The sequence below is a fragment of the Macaca nemestrina genome, chromosome 3 (genome assembly GCF_043159975.1).
Source record: "Macaca nemestrina isolate mMacNem1 chromosome 3, mMacNem.hap1, whole genome shotgun sequence".
NCBI lineage: Eukaryota > Metazoa > Chordata > Mammalia > Primates > Cercopithecidae > Macaca > Macaca nemestrina.
Genome location: NC_092127.1, coordinates 172,391,163 through 172,411,523, shown reverse-complemented (window position 1 = coordinate 172,411,523; position 20,361 = coordinate 172,391,163). Strand labels below are relative to the sequence as shown.

The 20,361-nt window shown below is 38.2% G+C and overlaps 1 protein-coding gene across 3 annotated transcripts in view; it reads left to right on the top strand.

Annotated features, from left to right (window-relative positions):
• Positions 1-20,361, top strand: part of LOC105487833 (phosphatidylinositol 4-kinase type 2 beta) — a 34,642-nt gene that overhangs the window by 12,063 nt on the left and 2,218 nt on the right. For 2 of the 3 annotated variants that reach the window (XM_071093781.1, XM_071093783.1), the window contains exons 4-9: positions 56-187; positions 2,866-3,019; positions 4,344-4,411; positions 7,823-7,922; positions 11,862-11,995; positions 12,563-12,622. In XM_071093781.1, the coding sequence (XP_070949882.1) occupies positions 56-187; positions 2,866-3,019; positions 4,344-4,411; positions 7,823-7,922; positions 11,862-11,995; positions 12,563-12,622 (648 nt within the window). The remainder of the gene's footprint in view (positions 1-55; positions 188-2,865; positions 3,020-4,343; positions 4,412-7,822; positions 7,923-11,861; positions 11,996-12,562; positions 12,623-20,361) is intronic. The other variant, XM_071093782.1, reaches the window with a different exon arrangement.

The window sequence follows — 20,361 nt, the reverse complement described above, 5'->3', positions numbered from 1 at the left end:
AATAGAGATACTGTAATACAAATTCTAACCATTTTTCTATATTGTATGTTTCTAGGTGGTTTGGCTTGTCAGTGAGACATTTAACTATAATGCGATTGACCGTGCAAAATCAAGAGGCAAAAAATATGCTTTAGAAAAAGTGCCAAAAGTGGGTAGAAAGTTTCATAGGATAGGACTCCCTCCTAAGGTAAGTTTCTCTGATAAGCTTTATTTAGAGGGCAATCGGGCACATACATCCGAGCTCTAGGAGCTAGAATGCGTATTGTGCTGTTAGCTGTGGATATTATTATAGCACAGATTTTTCATCTTCCAGGAGCTTATAGTAAACAGGTAATTTCAGTGTAATATAAAGCTGTTGAGATGATGGTAAGTTCAGGGAGCTCTTAGAGGATAGATGGACACCTAACCCAGTTTAGAGGGATGGGAGGTGTTTCCAGGAAGAGGTTGCATGAAAGGCTTATAAAATAATGGGTAAAAGCACAGGTCTGGAATCAGACCTAATCCCAGCCTCTCTGCTAGTTTGCTCTGAGACCTTGGGCAAGTTCCTTATTCGCTCTCTCTTTCTCTCTCTCTTTTTTTTTTTTTTTTTGATAGAGGGTCTCACTATGTTGCCCCATCTGGAGTACAGTGTTGTGAACAGGTACTTTCTGCAGCCTCAACCTCGTGGGCTCAAATAATCTTCCTGCCTCAGCCTTCTGAGTAGCTGGGACCACAGGTGCACACTACCAGCCTGGCTAATTTTTAAATTTTTTTTTTGTAGAGATAGAGTCTCACCATGTTGCCTAGGCTGGTCTTGAATTCCTGGGCTGAAGCAATCCTCTCGCCTTGGCCTCCCAAAGTGCTGGGATTTCAAGTGTTAGCCACTGTGCCTGGCCAAGTTCCTTACTCTCTAAGCCCCAGTTTCCATAAAATGAGAATGATAAAAACTACCTCTTAGGTTGTTGTGAGGATAAAACTAAGAAATTCATGTCAAGTACTTGGTACATAGTAAAGGTTAAGTAAATGGTAGCAGCTATATTTACTTACTACACATTAGATTTTCTTTTTTCTTATCACCTTTAAATAAACCTGAGGGATGGTAAGCAGCCAGCTGAACAAGGGTAGAGAGGGTTAATGGGAAAGGCATTCTAGAAAAAGCTTTAAGATTTATTTATTTATTTATTGAGACAGAGTCTCGCTCTGTCACCTAGGCTGGAGTGCAGTGGCGCTATCTCGGCTCACTGCAAGCTCCACCTCCCAGGTTCATGCCATTCTCCTGCCTCAGCCTTCCAAGTAGCTGGGACTACAGGCGCCTGCCACCACGCCCGGCTAATTTTTTGTATTTTTAGTAGAGACGGGGTTTCACCGTGTTAGCCAGGATGGTTTCGATCTCCTGACCTCGTGATCCTCCCACCTCGGCCTCCCAAAGTGCTGGGATTACAGGTGTGAGCCACTGTGCCCGACCAAGATTTATTTTTTAGAAATGTATTTGGCTTATGATTTTCTTGCTTCTGTACATTTATCTAGATAAAAAGAATTTCAGTAGGAATTCATCGTTAACCTAACTTTTAAGATAAATTTTACTCAAAGTGGGCAGGGAGTTTGAAAGTTTTTAAAAGGCCTAAAGGAGGATATTATTTCCATATTTGTGACTACTAGTTCTTAGTTATAAGTATTTTGAAGAACACCTTTAGGAAATCATTAAAATTTCATGCCAACAACAAAAACATAAAGCATTAGAATAAAAAGCAGATTTTCTTTGTGTTGATTTGTTTGTATTTTTGAAGGAAACTAGGGTTACCTATTACCTGTTTGTCACATACTACTTAAATTTGTATTTCCTTCTCCAACAAACTGTTTACTGTTAACTAGTAATCTTGTTAACAAAAATGCCTTTTTAAATGGTCATATCTTCAAGGAAAGGACTTTTTCAAAACTACTATCAATATTATGATTAATAGATTTGTTCTTTACAATTTTAGACAGGGTATTTAATCTGTGAATCTGTGTGGTTAAGGAATCTGTCCTTTTTTTTCTTTTTTTTTTTTTTTTTTGAGACAGAATCTCGCTCTGTCACCCAGGCTGGAGTGCAGTGGTGCCATCTTGGCTCACTGTAACCTCCGCCTCCCAAGTTCAAGCGATTCTCCTGCCTCAGCCTTCTGAGTAGCTGGGACTACAGGCGCGTGCCACCATACATGGGTAATTTTTTGTATTTTTAATAGAGATGGGGTTTTACCATGTTGGCCAGGCTGGTCTCAAACTCGTGGCCTCAAGTGATCCACCCGCCTCAGCCTCCCAAAGTGCTGGGATTACAGGTGTGAGCCGCCACACCTGGCCTCATCCTATTTTTAAAATAAAATGATTTATTTAGAATTCAAAGAAAGAGTCTAACAGCTAAAAAAAAAATGAAAAAATGAAAAAATAAAAAAATTATGTACTGTATTTTATGTCAGAAAAAGAATCTGGAAAAGTTTATTCAGTAAGATAAAATTGCACTGTTATTGAATAAGCAGAATAGGTTTAAAATTTGGCCTCCATAATTACATTCATCTTAATGAATATTTTTAGAAAACGGCATTCTTTTTCAGAGTGTCACATTGGAGATACATGTTTATTCTTTTTTAAAATTTTCCCAAAATAACTGCTATGCTCCTTGAAACTCTAGGGGTAAGCATTTTTTATCTGCTATGTATTCTTTATGCAATTATTTAAAATTAGTGTATAAAAATAGTTTTCTTGATAAATATGGCTTATCTAAATTAGTATTAAGTCTTCTTTCTTATTGTGTTTACATGACGTATTTTTTGACAGTACTGCTGAGAAATATAAATATTAATCCCCTTGTTCTTGTACTTTCTCTTCTAACTATAGTTCTTAAAATTATAGATTGGTTCCTTTCAGTTATTTGTTGAAGGTTACAAGGAGGCTGAATATTGGCTTAGGAAATTTGAAGCTGACCCTTTGCCTGAGAATATTAGAAAACAATTTCAGTCACAATTTGAAAGATTGGTTGTTTTGGATTACATCATCAGAAATACAGGTATTGAAGTTCTCTCATTTGTTTACTCAAATCTTGTTCATTTTCAAACTATATTCTTGTTATCTAAACCAAAGTGGTAAACTTTTGTTGCTGAAGTCTTGAAGCCACTTTCTCTGTCTACCTCTGTCTACCTAGTATTGACTCTCCTGGGCAGAAGTCATCCTGTGTGGGATAGATTCTGATTCAAAGCAGGCTCTTAGATCAGTTCCTGTCCCCTAGGGAGGAATTTCCTAGGGGCAAGGCAAAGTCAGATATTGGTTATCTGCACAGTGTGAGTAATTAAGGCTTCATTGTGTAAATTATGTTAGGTGCTTATTTTGACATTATGTAACTGTTAGTGTAGTCTATAAAGACACTAAACTCTTAATTTTTCCTGTGCTATAAAGGGGCAATGATGTAGACCAGGGGTGTCCAGTCTTTTGGCTTCCCTGGGCCACAATGAAAGAATTGTCTTGGGCCACATATAAAATACAGTAACACCAATGACAGCTGATGAACTTAAAAAAAAAAAAAAAAGTCTCAAAAAAAACTCATAATGTTTTAGGAAAGTTTACAAATTTTTGTTGGGCCACATTCAAGGCCATCCTGGGTAGCATGTGACCTGCAGGCCTCGGGTTGACCTTGATGTAGATTATCCAAAGCAGGAGCTCCCCACTGTGGGTCCCTGGACTCTCAGGGTCAGCATTACGTGACAATTTGTTAAACACGCATCTTCTCAGACACTATGCTAGACCTTTTGGAACAGAAATTGCAAGTGAGTGCTGGCAGGCTGGGTTTTAAGGTACCCTCCAGGTAATTCTGATGCATTCTGAAGTTTGAGAACCATTGGTTCAAAATGTTTTCTTATTTAGTTTTTGGCAAAGCATCAAATAATTTTCCAGATTTACTATCTTAATTTATATGTATATATATTTACAGTCTAGACCACTTCTATGCTGACATGAGGTAAGCCTGCTTAGAAATTTGCCTAGAAATAGGGGTTAATGCTTTTTCTTCCTAAAGTGAAGAAAAGCTCTTTGATTTTAATAACCTCGATTTAATAATTGTATCACCTCACAGGGTAGTAGTTTTGAGGATTACATGAATTATTACATACTAAGCACTTAAAACAATGTTGGCCCAGAGAAAATATTCAATAAATGTTAACTCACATTTATGGGTTTGTTTTTTTTTAAGTTTCTTTGTGTTAAATTGTGACCTTTAATATGCTGTGGATAACCAGTGAAAGTCTCAAAAATCAGGAGATCACTAGATTTTTCTCATTGATATTAAGCCATGATGTCCATAGAAATGAAGTAACAGATTTTCTTGTTTGTTTTGAAAGACAGGGGCAATGATAATTGGTTAGTCAGATATGAAAAGCAGAAATGTGAAAAGGAAATTGACCATAAGGTAAGGAAATTTACAATTTTATATGTTTATATATATATACACACATACACACATATATGTATATAATTGTGTATAACTTGTGAATATATATATTCAATTTCTGTAAAAGATTCCTTTAAGTTATTCTTCACCATTTCCTCCTTCTTTCATTTAATCTTTGGTTTTTACATCTACTTTTTCTGTTTTTCTCACACTTTTAATTTTTGTCACTTGTTTACATTGCATTCTTGATTCTTGATTTTTTTTGTTTGTTTGTTTTAAATAGGGACGGAGTTTTGCCATGTTGGCCAGGCTAGTCTCAAATTCCTGGCCTCAAGCAATCCACCCGCCTCAGCCTCCCAAAGTGCTGGGAACACAGTCGTGTGCCACCACGCCCAGCCAGTTCTGTTTTTTCTTTTGTCAATTGTTGGGCAGCTTTATTTTTTATTTCATATTAGAATAGAAGAATAATACCTGCTTAGTACTTTAGAGTTTCAGAAATTTATAGAATCCCCGTATTTTGCTTTTATGTAATAAAGGCTTCTGGGATTTTTGTTCACCATGTTTGTATTTTACTAATTCACTTTCTTCTGAGTCTTTTCATTCAGTGTTAAATAATACAATATTACCTAATAAATGGAACGTGTGTGCTTAACCTGTGAATCACGTCCACTGAACTTCAAAAAATTATTAAGTACTTTTACTATTTATAAGAAGCTGGTTTTAACATATATAATGGACGGCATAGAGCCTCAACACTGATATCAGAGTTACAGATTTTAGAGTCATTGCTATCGACTTTGAGTACCAAGTTCAAGTTTTAGATATTTACATAAGATTTTTTTTTTTCGGCCGGGCGCGGTGGCTCAAGCCTGTAATCCCAGCACTTTGGGAGGCCGAGACGGGCGGATCACGAGGTCAGGAGATCAAGACCATCCTGGCTAACATGGTGAAACCCCATCTCTACTAAAAAATACAAAAATCTAGCCGGGCGAGGTGGCGACTGTAGTCCCAGCTACTTGGGAGGCTGAGGCAGGAGAATGGCGTAAACCCGGGAGGCGGAGCTTGCAGTGAGCTGAGATCCCGCCATTGCACTCCAGCCTGGGAGACAGAGCGAGACTCCGTCTCAAAAAAAAAAAAAAAAACAAAAAAAAAGATTTTTTTTTTTTCAAAATACTTTTACAAGTTTAAAACAGTTTGTACATTTGGGAAAGTTTTAAGTGATTAAAAATATTTCTTCAATATTTATAATTTATGTTCTCAAGTAATGACTTAAAGCTGTTGCATCATTTTTAAAAGTTTGTACTTTTAAATGTTTATCAAGGATATTTAAATATATATATTTACAGCACTTAGCAATAAAAAGGAACAAACTTGATACACACAATAGCATGGATGAAATTTAAAATTATGCTGAGTGAAAGAAGCTACACATAAAGGGAACATATCGTATGATTATATTTATATTTAAAAATTAGAAAATGCAAACTCGTTTCTAGTGAAAACAGACCAGTAGTTGCCTGGTCTTGGGGTAGGGGGAAGGCTGGACTGCAAAGGGACACAAGGAAACTTTGGGGTGAAAGTTTCACATATGGCAAGGCTCATCACATTGTACTTGTTAATATAGGAAGTTAATTGTATGTAAATTATACCTTAATAAAGTTGTAAATAGGAAGATGGTAGAAATAAAAATAAATGCCAGTTGTAGCAGAAATGGGCTTAAAATACAAACATAAATGCACATATGTATAAGCTCCTGGGCCAGGCACAGTGGCTCATGCCTGCAATCACAGCACTTTGGGATGTCAAGGTGGGAGGATTGACTGAGTCCAGGAGTTTGAGACCCTGTGTCTACAAAGAATTAAAAAAAAATTTTTTTTAAAGCACCACTTAAGAATAAAAGACTTTAGGCCGGGCGCGGTGGCTCAAGCCTGTAATCCCAGCACTTTGGGAGGCCGAGGCGGGTGGATCACGAGGTCAGGAGATCGAGACTATCCTGGCTAACATGGTGAAACCCCGTCTCTACTAAAAATACAAAAAACTAGCCGGGCGTGGTGGCGGGCGCCTGTAGTCTCAGCTACTTGGGAGGCTGAGGCGGGAGAATGGCGTGAACCCGGGAGGCGGAGCTTGCAGTGAGCCGAGATCACGCCACTGCACTCCAGCCTGGGAGACACAGCGAGACTCCATCTCAAAAAAAAAAAAAAAAAAAAAAAAAAAAAAAAAAATTTCTGTTTTACTTTTTGTTATTTTATCTGGGCCACTTAGTAGTAATGGCCATCTGTGTTTAAGTAATCAGAATACTCTTTTTTTTCCTTTAAAAAATACACACGTTTCACTTTAGTCTGTTTTAATTTCTAAGTAAAGCAATTCCAAAAATATGAAGTTAACATCAGAGCCATGTGAACCACCATGATAAAATAAAACAGATATTCACAATAATTACATCTAAAGATAGTTCAGCTTGATAAATCACCTTCCACAGAAATACTCTTTATCATGAAAACCCTCTTTCTCCTGAGATCTTTATTTCTGTTATGGAAGAATACAGAAGTTAGGAACAGCCTACTGTATTAGTACATTCTCACACTGCTATGAAGAAATACCCAAGGCAGGGTAATTTATAAAGAAAAGAGATTTAATTGACTCACAATTCTGCATGGCTGGGGAGACCTCAGGAAACTTACAATCATGGCAGAAGGCACCTCTTCACAGGGCGGCAGGAGAATGAGTGCGAGTAGGAGAAATGCGAGACGCTTACAAAACCATCAAATTTCATGAGAACTCACTCACTATCACGAGAACAGCATGGGGGAGACCGCCCCCATGATCTGATTACCTCCACCTGGTCCTGCCCTTGACACATAAGGATTACAGGGATTACAATTCAAGATGAGATTTTGGGTGGGGACACGGCCAAACGATAACACCTACATTCAAGAATATCTTGAGGTTCCTTCTACTAGATCTTATTATATTTAATTATGGTCTTTGAAGGAATTTCATTTAGAAACATTTTGTATTTGACTTATTTCTTTGAGACCCTAAGAAATACTAGGTCTTAATAAGGTGATTTTTGTGTTTAAAAAAATCAGTAATATTTTACATCATACATTTAAGCAATGAATCTAGCAGTAAATTATCTAGAACATCACTTTAAAGTCACAATATTTTCAAGCCTTTTAAAGAGAAAACCATTACTGAGTAATGGTATAATATCAAATTTTAAAAAACAGTGGTTAGGAAATACATGTTTTTTCAGACAGTCTCTTCCATTCCTGTGTGAATTTGTATTTTTTCTGGTAGCATTGTTAATTTTTGTAGGCTTTTCAGAGAGAATATGTTCTTAAACATCAATAATTATTATAAATAATTTATCCTTTGGGAAGATTTATATAGGTTCTTTTATCAACATATCATTTTTCTCCTCTATAGGAATCAACATGGATTGATGATGAAGAATTCCTTATTAAAATAGCTGCAATTGATAATGGTCTAGCATTTCCTTTTAAACATCCTGATGAATGGAGAGCATGTGAGTATTTAGAACCTTCTGTGGATTCTATAATTATCTTTTTTCCAGAATGAGAAGGGAAAAAAATTTACAGATACCATAGAAGCGGAAAAAGTAGATGAAATATGATTATTCATTAAGGCTCGGTTTTAGGCATTAGGGATGCAAATGTATACTACAGGGCCTTGCTATGAATTGTTTGCTTAGTTTGGGATGACTGGTTTTGATTTTTAGGCTTTGTGTTATCCTTGGAAAATGAGTTTAGTAGTGTTCCAGTTTTAAATATATATATAACATTGAAATTATTTTAATATTTTGGTAGAAATATATTTTAAGTTTTTGGTTGTATTCACTTATAAAACAATTTAGGCCTGCCCTCCACCTGACCTCATTCTTAGGGAGTAGTGCTTTAATTGCCTTCCCAGTCTCTTTTGTGGTAAATGATTACATTTTCTACATCTTCTTGAACCAGTTTTAGACACTTTTATTTTGCTTAAAATTTTCCATGATTTCTTGAGTTTTAAATTTATGAGTATAGCATTTTATTAGAATTCTCTTATAATTAAAACAATTCCTTCTGTGCATATTGAGTGTTTAGGGAGTGAAATGAAATGATGTCTGAAATTTGCCTTAAAATACTTGTGGTGGTGTGGACAGGAGAGATAAATAAAGCCAATTTTGCAAAAAAAATTGGTAATAATTGAATTAACATGGGAGTTTATTATAGTCGTTTTCTGATATTTGTATGTGTTTAAGATATATGGGCCAGGCATGGTGGCTTACACCTGTAATCCCAGCACTTTGGGGGCTGAGGCTAGCAGATCGCTTGAGCTCAGGAATTCAAGACCAGCCTGGGCAACATGGCGAAACCCCATCTCTACAAAAAATACAAAAATGGGCCAGGTGTGATGGCCCATGCCTGCAGTCCTAGCTACTTGGGAGGCTGAGGTGAGGAGGATTACTTGAGCTTGGGAGGTGGAGGTTGCAGTGAGCCAAGATGGCACCACCGCACTCTAGCCTGGGTGACACAGTGTAAGGCCCTGTCTCAAAAATAAAATAAAAAATATATAGTATGTTTTAAAAATCTTCATGTCCATGATATGTCTCTTTTAAATTCCTTCAATTTATTAGTGAGCCTTTTACTCATTAGGCTTGCCAAAGATTTGTCTGTTGTTAAGCATTGGCTCTTCTATTTATTTAATTATTTATGCTTTTCCCCCCCAGATAATTGCCTATTTATTTTATAGATCAGGCTTTTAGTTTGTTTGCTTTTTCTTTTATAGATTTATGTTTTCCATCATTATTCTTTTTTCCTATTATGTTCATACTATACTGCTTTCCTATAAATGCATATTAGGCCTCATATTTTCCTCTGGGTATAATTTTGGCTAAACCACGGATTGCACAGGTGCTACGCTATGACTCTGCCTTACATACTCATTTTTTCTGATTTTCTTTTTGACAGGAATAATTTAGAAGTATTTTGTTTGATCTTAAAATTTCTATGTCAGCTTATTTTAATTGTACATTATTACTATTTTTAAGAAACTGTTCATTGTTGTTATTTTCCAGCATTATTGCATTGTGATCTGTGCATATGGCCTGTGTAAGTTCTGTTTTACAGTTTGTTAGTAATTTCTGTATGATCCTATATATGGCCTATTTAGAGGATAGTATTTGAAAAGAATGAGCACAAAATTCTGTCTACTAACCTAAAGGTTGTTAGTCATATCATATCCTTTACTTATTTTCTGACTATATAATCTGTTAATTTTCAGAGGAAATTAATGATCACTGTGATTGTGATTTTGCCAGTTTTTTCTTCAATTTCTATGCATTTTTTGCTTTGTATTTCACGTGTAGAGGTCCAGTGGTTTATCTTCCTGGTGGCTTCTTCTTTTTTTTTTTTTAATCAGTATGACATATATTTATTTATTTATTATTATTATTATTTTTTTGATTCCTGGGATATGAGAGAGAGGAAACAGCTTTTAAACTGTCATCTTGGCTGGGTACGGTGACTCACGCCTGTAATCCCAGCATTTTGGGAGGCTGAGGCGGGTGGATCATGAGGTCAGGAGATCAAGACCATCCTGGCTAACACAGTAAAACCCCATTTCTACCAAAAATACAAAAATTAGCCGGGCGTGGTGGCGGGTGCCTGTAGTCCTAGCTACTCGGGAAGCTGAGACAGGAGACTGGCGTGAATCAAGAAGGTGGAGCTTGCAATGAGCCGAGATCACACCACTGCACTCCAGCCTGGGTGACAGAGCAAGACTCCGTCTCAAAACAAAAAACAAAACAAAACAAAAAAAACGCCATCATCTTGTTGGTGGAAGCCATGGTGTGTTTGCTATTACCCAGGAAAATCACAGAGAACAAACACTATTGCTTAGCACAATGCCAGGTACATAAGTATTCAATAAATGTTTTATGAATGCTTAAACAAATAGAGAAGAGAAAGGACTAAGTGTGGAATCACGGCTAATGGTGACATTGAAAGAGGGGAGGAAAAACTAGCAAAAGAGAGAAGGAGTAGCTTGCAAGACAAGATAAACTTAGAGTGGTATCTCCAACGCCACAGAGGAGAGAATTTCATAAAGGAGATGATAGAAAACAGTGCTACATACAACAGAGAGATTAAGTAGCATGACAACAGCAAGTGAGCCTTTGGACAGACCCTTGGGTCTGGTGACTGGTGGCCTTAGGAGAGAGAGTTTAGATGGTAGTACTAGAAGTTAAGTGTTGGGATTAAAGGTAGAGGCAGATGAAAAATAAGGGCCTTTCTTCTATGAAATTATTCAGGGAAAACTAAAAAAAAAAAAATTGGACATATCTACAAGGAGATGTGAGCCAGGGGAAACACTTTCTTCAGAATGCAAAGTAACCTTCCTACTGTGTGCAATGAGATAGATCGAGAAGTGAGAGCCAGGCATTGAGGTGAGCTCCTGTAGTCCTAGCTACTTGGGAGGCTGAGGCGAGAGAATTGCTTGAGCCCAGGAGATGGAGGCTATAGCGAACTATGATTGTGTCACTGCACCCCACCTGGGTGACTGAGGAGAAATGACTCCAAAGGCAGATTTCTTCTTCAGGGCTTTCAAAGTGGTAGGATCCACCAAAAGCTGGGGATTCTCATTGGATATGCTCACGTTAGCTCTGTGGATGATCATGTCAGAAACCTTACACTCTTGCAGGAATCTGAATATGCACCCTCTCTAGAAGATTAAACCTGTACAAATCTCTCTAGTCTTGGCACGGTGTAGATTTAATGGTCTTCTTGAGGGAGAACTAGAATTAGCTCAGAGTCGTGGATCTTTTGTCTCTTAAAGTGACCCACCTGTTTACCTCCTAATGATTGCAAAGTTCAGAACATCTGTGTACAAGTCAGTGGTCAATTCCTGATGATTTGTAGCTGCCGAGGGCAGGCAGACCTCAGCCGTGGTATTCAGTCTGTGCCTGGGTGCGGTGATACGTACCTGTAGTCCCAGCTACTTTTGAAGCTGAGGTGGGAGAATCCCTTGAGCCCAGAAGTTCGAGGCTGCAGTGAGCTATAATCATGCCACTGCCCTTCAGCCTGGGTGACACAGTGAGACCCATTCTCTTAGAAATATATAATAATAAAAACAATCTGGGGCTGTGTACAAAGTATAGGTATTCATCAGTTTCTGAACTGAGGAACCAGATAGATTGAGATACATTTAGAACTGTTTGAGATAGATTCATTATCCAAATTCTTACTCTTTACTGTCTAAAACTCAGAGACATTACGAGTTTACTATCTGAATTGACTGTCCAAATCTGAGTAATTTGGATTGCAGTGCATAGTTTTACTCTGATTAAGTTCTTATCCTGTCCTTTTTTGGGGAGAACCTAGGAGTTGTAGGAAAGAACCAGGAAAAATGTGAGTCTAAATAAACCATTTCCTACCACTGATGAGGAGAATGCTTTTTTCCCTATTAGATCCATTTCACTGGGCTTGGCTTCCTCAAGCAAAAGTTCCTTTTTCTGAAGAAATAAGAAGCTTGATTCTACCATATATTTCTGACATGAACTTTGTGCAAGATTTATGTGAAGATCTCTATGAACTTTTTAAGGTAAGTTAATGCTTAGTTTGATTATTGCAGAAAATGAAATCTTAAAATAGAAGAGACTGCTTAATAGAGCTAATTTGCAATGCACTATTTCTTGTATTGCTGCTTGCCATAAAACCTGACAGGAGAGAGAGGAATTAGCAGTTTTATTTACAGGAGCATACATTCATAAAGCTATACTTACTATGAGCATTCTTTGAAGTGAGACTACATTAAAATTTAATTTGCTGTTTTCTTCAAAAGTTGAATTTTTACAAGAAAACTCTATAAATTATAATACATATTTGGTGACCTGCTATGATTTAGTTCTCTTAAAAAGCCTAAATTCATTGGCTGGAAAGTCATCTTAAATCCTTTCTGGAACAAGTTGGGGTACAAATAAATAAGTCTATTCATGTCATTCTGGGAGTATACAAAAATACCTCAGGTAAAAATATTATTTTTGTTTTATTTTATCGATTAGGAAAGCTTTTTAATGGCCTTATTTGCTGAGTTGAAGAGTTCATCTGTTTTCAGATATTTATATCAAAGTCTTTATTTTGGGAATTGTTTTTTTCTTTTCTGTAATAGACTGACAAAGGATTTGACAAAGCCACTTTTGAAAGTCAGATGTCTGTGATGAGGGGTCAGGTAAGTTACCTTTTTATTTGTTCATAAGGAAAAAATCTCTTTGAAACAGTAGTCAACTGTTTTCTCCACTGTGATCTGGAGATGGAATTTTTAATACTACCTCTTATGCTGAACCAAAATAGCCCAGATGATTAGAAATGAAGTTGATTCGGCCTAGTGCAGTGGCTCACGCCTGTATTCCCAGCACTTTGGGAGGCCAAGGCGGGTGGATCACCTGAGGTCAGGAGTTCAAGACCAGCCTGGCCAACATGGTGAAACCCCATCTCTACTAAAAATACACAAAAAAATTAGCTGGGTGTGGTGGCGGGCACCTGTAATCCCAGCTACTTGGAAGGCTGCGGCAGGAGAATCACTTGAACTTGGGAGGCGGAGGTTGCAGTAGCTGAGATCACACCACTGCACTCCAGCCTGAACAACAAGAGCGAAACTGCATCTCAGAAAAAAAAAAAAAAAAAAGAAATGAAGTTGACTCCAATAGTTTCTTCCCTCTATTATCTTATAAATTAGGTAGTTCTGACCTTGCTGTGTACTGTTTATTTAGCTCAGTGGTTTCTTCCCTCTATTATCTTATAAATCAGGTAGTTCTGGCCGGGCACGGTGGCTCACGCTTGTAATCCCAGCACTTTGGGAGGCCGAGGCGGGCGGATCACAAGGTCAGGAGATCGAGACCATGGTGAAACCCCGTCTCTACTAAAAATAGAAAAAATTAGCCGGGCGCAGTGGCGGGCGCCTGTAGTCCCAGCTACTCGGGAGGCTGAGGCAGGAGAATGGCGTGAACCCGGGAGGCGCAGCTTGCAGTGAGCCGAGATTGCGCCACTGCACTCCAGCCTGGGCGACAGAGCGAGACTCCGTCTCAAAAAAAAAAAAAAAAATCAGGTAGTTCTGACCTTGTTGTGTACTGTTTATTTAGCTCAATGTTTCCCTTGCTGTGAATTGTTGGTCCCCATTTTGGTAGCTATTTTGGGCATCACTACCTTTTCCCCCTCAGATCCATTCACTTAGACATTTCAGTACCAAGTTCTGTTGCCAATAGATTACTATTATTATTATTATTTATTATTATTGTTTTGCGGAATATGTTTGGCTTTTGCTAGAGCAGTCGCTGAATAACCATGTCACCAAGATTGAGCGTCGATTGTAACATGAAAAAACTAATTGTAACTCAGTCCTCTCCCTGATCCCCCCCTCACATTTTTGTTGTTGTTGTTGGGAGACCTAGTCTTGCCCTGTCACTCAGGCTGGAGTGCAATGGTGTGATCTTGGCTCACTTCAACCTCTGCCTCCCAGATTCCAGCGGTTCTCCTGCCTCAGCCTCCCAAGTAGTTGGGATTACAGGCGTGCACCACCGCGCCCGGCTAATGTTTTTGTAGAGATGGGATTTCACCGTGTTGGTCAGGCTGGTCTCGAACTCCTGACCTCATGATCCAGCCGCCTCAGCCTCCCAAAGTGCTGGGATTACAGGCGTGAGCCACCATGCCCAGCCCCTCCTCACCTTTAGTTAAAGGTTAGAAGTACAAGGCATTAAGTCTGCTGATGTGGGCCTGCAGGCCGGGCTCACTCTCAGATGACTGCTGCTTCTTGGACTCTATGAATGGTATTTCTATTCCAAAAGGAAAGCTTGAAACAAAAATAAATTGTACTGTAAACATTGTCTTTTAGTGTCTTATAAATTAACATTCTCTTCCTAAAATATACATTTAATTTAAGGTAGCTGTTTGCCACAATACCTGTAGCAAACAAAGTGGGTCAAGTTTTTGCACTGATTATTATATTATACAACTTTAACAAGTACATATAATTACATCAGAGAATCATTCATTCATTCACCAAGTATTTATTGACAGAACTAGTGCTGGCAACTAGTTACTGGAGATAAGGCAGTAAGCAAAACCAAGTTTCTGCTGTCATGGAGTTTTGCTCTGCAGAGAAGGCCAGGGCTCGGTGAAAAGGGACAGGTGATTATCAGCTCATGCATCTCTCTGCTCTGTCACATTTATGCAGTGCTTAATGCAGTCGTGAGTTTCCAGTAGTTAAGTGAAGGCTCGAGAAATAGGATGGAGCCAGAGTATAGAGGGCCTTAAACACCAGAATGTAGATAGATTCCACAAAGAAGGCATTGGAGCAGTTAGAAATTCCGCATTAAAGAAGGGCTGTGGTGAGACAGAAGTTTTTGAAAAGGAGATCTTAATTCTGAGATTCTTCTATGAACTCCTTGAAACTATGTATAAAATGTTAATATGTGCATTTTGGGTTGGGTGTGAGAGAAGATAGGATTTATATCTCAGCAAAAATATTTATATCCCTCAAAAAAGTTAAGGACTGCTGCAGAAGGCTGGGCTGGACAGTGGGGTACAGATTTGCTTAGTAGATGAGGAGACGACAGCCAAGCAGCCTCACTAAGAGGCTTTTTCTGGTAATTCAGGCATCAGTGAAAGGATTTGGTGATCAATGATCATAATTATGTTGCAGAGTTTTGCCATCCCAAAACTTATTTGAGCTAAATTTTTTAGGCATAGATAAGTATGCCTTGATTTGACCTTTTTGCTTGAAACAAATTGACTTGACATATCAATATGCCTCATCTTCTGGAACTTTCTTATCCCTAAAGCTTTATTTTCATTTTAGGAATCTGATTTAAAATAAAGAAGTAAATAAAAGCTGTAAATAATTTTGTAAGCTTTAATTGTGGTTTAAAGTTAACACCTGAGGAATTTAAATTAAAAAAAAAAAAAGTGCCTGTCTGGGTGTAGTGACTCATGCTTGTAATCCCAGCATTTTGAGAGGCAGAGGAGGGCAGATTGCTTGAGCTCAGGAGTTCAAGATCAGCCTGGGCACCGTGGCGAAACCCCATCTCTACAAAAAAATACAAAAATTAGCTGGGCGTGGTGGCATGTGTTTGTAGTTCCAGCTGCCAGGAGCCTGAGGCAGGAGGATAACTTGAGCCCCGGAGGTAGAGGAGATTGCAGTGAGCTGAGATTGCGCCACTGCACTCCAACCTGGGCAGCAGAGCAAGACCTTGTCTCAAAAAAAAAGCCTGTCTAAGAAGGTGTGGGAGTGTTCCAGTTCTGAGATCTGTTACAAAGATGTGTCCGTGGCTGTCTCCTATTTCAGGTTTATTTACTCATATCCTATCTCATGCACAAAAGAAAAAGGCATTATAAAAATGAATGTAATAAAATATGAAGATGACAGGGTCAATAACTTAGGAGAGAAAGAAATAAAATGATGATACTTTGGTTATTACACGTTGTCATTTGATTTTGTTTTGTTTTTTAATTTTAATTTGATTTTGAACTTTCTGATAGCCAAAAAAGATAATATGTCCTGACTATGTACATGATTGTGTAGCTCTCTGGTTTTGGCTGTTTTTTACTTATTTAAAAATAAGTTAGTCTAAGGCCAGGTGTGGTGGCTCACGGCTGTAGTCCCAGCTACTTGGGAGGCTGAGGCAGGAGTATTGTTTAAGCCCAAGAGTTTGAGGCTGTAGTACACTGTGATGACACCTGTGCATAGCCACTGCACTGTAGCCTGGGCAACAGACCAAGACCTCATCTCTTAAGAAAAAAAAAAGATCTAAAAAAAATCAGGTATTGGGCCAGGTGTGTTGGCTTATGCCTGTAATCTGAGTTTGGGAGGCCAAGGTGGGTGGATTGCTTGAGCCCAGGAGTTCAAGGTTGTAATGAGCTGTGATCACACCACTACACTCCAGCCTGGCCAACAGAGCAAGACCTTGTCTCAAAAAAAAAAAAAAAAAAAATTAACCTGTATTCCAAACAACAGAATAATTACTTCAGTGAATTCCTGGAGTCGAAATACTTGTGTTATTTCTGTCATTTATAAATATAATTTAAATCCCTCTCCCTTCCAGTTTTACCTATTAACTTAATGATTTGTGCTTTCTACAGCCAAGTCTTTTGCCCTAGTTTGTAGTAAGCTGTGAGTTTTACACATATAATCAATGGCATGCTCTAATTCTTCACATAAAGATGTGGACTGAAACAATATGAAAGTTTTTTTTTTTTTTAAATTCAGAGCTGGTAGCAATGTTTATGAACGTTAAAGATAAACCATGTTTTGAATTTTATATTAAATAGCAATAGGTCATAATCAGGGTAGGTAAAATTCATCTAATATTCTAATTTGGAACACTGAAACTGAGAATATATTTTCTTACAAGCAATGTGAAATATATTTTCCATGTGACCTGAAAAAATGCAGAAATAATAAAACTTTTTCTGAAAACACAAGGAACTTATATTCAGAGATTTATATACCAGAAACTCATTTACAGATTCAATAATAATTGGTGTTAAAGAGAGTGAAACTAACCCTTTAGTACCTCCTGGTGCTTGACCCCTTACTGGACACTTTAATGATGCTTATTATTGTTTATCCTCACAACACCTCCACAGAGTAATCTACATTTTAGGTGGAACGACTGTGGCTCAAAGGGCTTGAATAACATGTATCTGTGAAATGAGGGGGCTCCCAGCCTGGCCAGTTGGCAGCATGCAGGCATTGCCTCTGCCCGGGGCCCTTATCCTCTATTCTCCGGATTTACTGACATTCTAAGTTGACCTTACCTCTTCTCCCATTCCTCTTCCACACTGAAACAAGAACAATCTCTAAAAACAAATCTGAGCATGTCTTCTGTTGTTTAAAACTCCTCTAATTTGTCCATGTATACAGGCTCAAGTCCAGGCTTTCAGCACAGTCAACAACACCCTTCACAGTCAGGCTCCAAACAGTGTGTCTACCTTTATCTCTTGCCGTTTTGCCCCTCTCCCTGGGCTGGGCAAATCTGAACTGCTCTTCCTTCCCCTTTCCCAGTGGTGCCCTTGTGCATGCCATTCTCTCCCCCTTGATGCCTTTCCCTCTTTATCTAGGAAAGAGTTTTTCTTTCAGCCCCCATGTCAGTCTTCCTAAACTCCTCCTGCCAACAGGGAGTTGTTCTGATTTTTGCAGCACTCCCTGGGAATATGCTGGTGTCACATTTTACTCAGAAATTTGATTTTAAATCATCATAGGGGGTACATTGCTATAGAGAGATAGCTTAAAATCTACGATAACGTAGGATATATGTGGTTTGATGTATATAGTGCAGTAATTCTCAGGCCCCCTGAAATTTAGAGACCAGTGAACTAATCTAAAGGAAAGCAAAGTCAATATGTAGAAGCCCACGAGTTTATACCACCTGCCTGGACCACAACTGTCAAATCCCTATCAAGCTGTCATTATGGCATGGGTGGAGAAGTCTAGTGTCTCCCCTGGCCTGCAGAATTTGCTCCATTCTATTTTTTTAAATAATCCTCTCTGATTTAAACAGAGTAATAGATTGGTTATTCTTTGAGAAATGAAAAAATAGGTGGTATGGGGGGGAGGGGATCAGATTTTAAAGTCAGGGCAGAGGTCCTTTCCATCACACTATACTGCAATTACTTGTTCATGTGGCTGCTTCTAGAACTTGAGTTCTTTAAGGGCTTACATAGCTTTTCCCTCATTTGGTCACCTCTTCTCCCCAACACAGTGAGTGCTCAGTAAGTGTGTCCTTAGTAAATAAATGCAGAATTATTAAGTGTCTTCTGAATTCTCAGAGAAATATTAATAGATTAATTTCAGGATTTAATAATTTATGCAATTTCTGTAACTATTTGAAAATTGATAATTTGTAGGGCAATTTTCGTTTTCCTATACTTTTTTTTTTTTTGGAGACAGAGTCTCCCTTTAACCCAGGCTGGAATGCAGTGGCACAATCTCAGCTCACTGCAACCTCTGCCACCCGGGTTCAAGCGATCCTCATGCCCCAGCCTTCCTGATAGCTGGGATTACAGGCATGTGCCACCACACCTGGCTAATTTTTGTTTTTTGTATTTTTGTGTAGAGTTGGGGTTTCATCATGTTGGTCAGGCTGGTCTCAAACTCCTGGCCTCAAGTGATCCACCCACCTTGGCCACCCAAAGTGCTGGGATTACAGGCGTGAGCCACCACACCTGGCCAACGTTTCTGTTTTCCATATTCTCTGCAAGAGTCACATATTGTTCTTAGAGTCAGAAAAATATTAGCTGTTACTTAAATTGGTATATTTAGACTAACATTTTTAGAATAGAATTTTTAAAACCCAAAGAGGAAACTAACCAAAACATTTCCTTCCTTAACTGTGCTAGTGCACACTTTTATATTCATGGTAGGAACAATGCTTATAATAAACTCAAATTTCATAAATTACTTTTTTCTTGTTATCCAAATGTAGTCAATTTAGAAAATTTTAAGGGAAGGCTGGGTGTGGTGGCTCATGCCTATAATCCTAGCACTTTGGGAGGCTGAGGCGGGTGGATCTCTCGAGCCTAGGAGTTCAAGACCAGTCTGGGCAACAAAGCGGAACCCTGTCTCTACAAACAGTATAAAAATTAGCTGAGGTGGCGTGTGCCTGTAGTCCCAGCTATTCTGGAGTCTGGGGTGGGAGGATCGCTTGAGCCTGGGAGGCAGACACTGCAGTGAACTGTGATTGCACACTGCACTCCAGCCTGGGTGACAAAGCAAGACCCTGTCTCAAAAAAAAGAAAAAGAAAATTTTAAGGGAAGAACTTAAAAGTGATCCTAAAACATAAATATAACCTATAACCCTGTAACACCTTACCAGTAAAGATCTATTTTCCTGATGTGTTAAATACTCCAAATATTCTACAAACTGAAACCATCTAGTTTGGCCAGCTGTGGTGGCTCACACCTGTAATCTCAGCACTTTAAGAGGCAAAGGTGGGAGGATTACATGAGCCCAGAATTCAAGATCAGCCCTGGCAACATGGCAGGATCCCATCTCTACAATCATCAGTCAAATCAATCAATCAATCAATAAACCATCTAGTTTATACTTAAAGTATTGTGAAGTTTATTTATTAGTATGGCTTTATGTGAAAACATTTGTGCTTATCACTATTGACTAGTCTTTACAAGAACCAGTGAAATGCATAGGATGTATATATTAGATATTTTCAAATACCTGAAGGAGAAATCTGTATTTCTAAAATATACAATAAAGAACATTTCTCCTAATATGCAGCAAAAAAAGAAAATGAATTGCTATAATTTTATTTTACCTGAACAGAGAACAGAATAAGCTATAATCTATGTATTGTGTTTCATAACTTTATTTGCATGCTGAAGTATAAATTCTCAGAGTATCTTTGAACATGATATATAATATATTTTAGTTTCCCTAATTTTATTTTTCTTATTAAGAGTAAACTCTTAAATGTACCTTTATTTGAAATGGCTCCCTTCCCAAATTGTCTAACCTATTTGCCCTGCTTCATGCTTTCCCATAGCAATTTCACCTTCTAATACATGGCATAATTTACATATTCATGTTTATTGACTCCTCTCCCTGCTAAAGTGTAAGCTCTACGAAGGCAGCAATTTTGCTTGTTTTTTTTTTAACTATTGTATGCCCAGCACTTAGAGCAGAACCTCGCACATAGTAGGCATGCAGTAAATTTGTTGAATGAATGGATAAGGCAAGTATTTAGTTAAAACGAGACTGTTTAAACCAGTATTTGTTGAGATTTTATGTTAAATTGAATATGTATGTAGACCTCTTCACTTGCTGTTCTTTGATTCCATTGCTTCTGGACGTAGGGAGGATATTCTAGAATATTTTTAAACTTACCATCTGGCAAAAGTTAATGCTGTGTGTGTGTGTGTGTGTGTGTGTGTGTGTAAACATACACACATTCTTATAT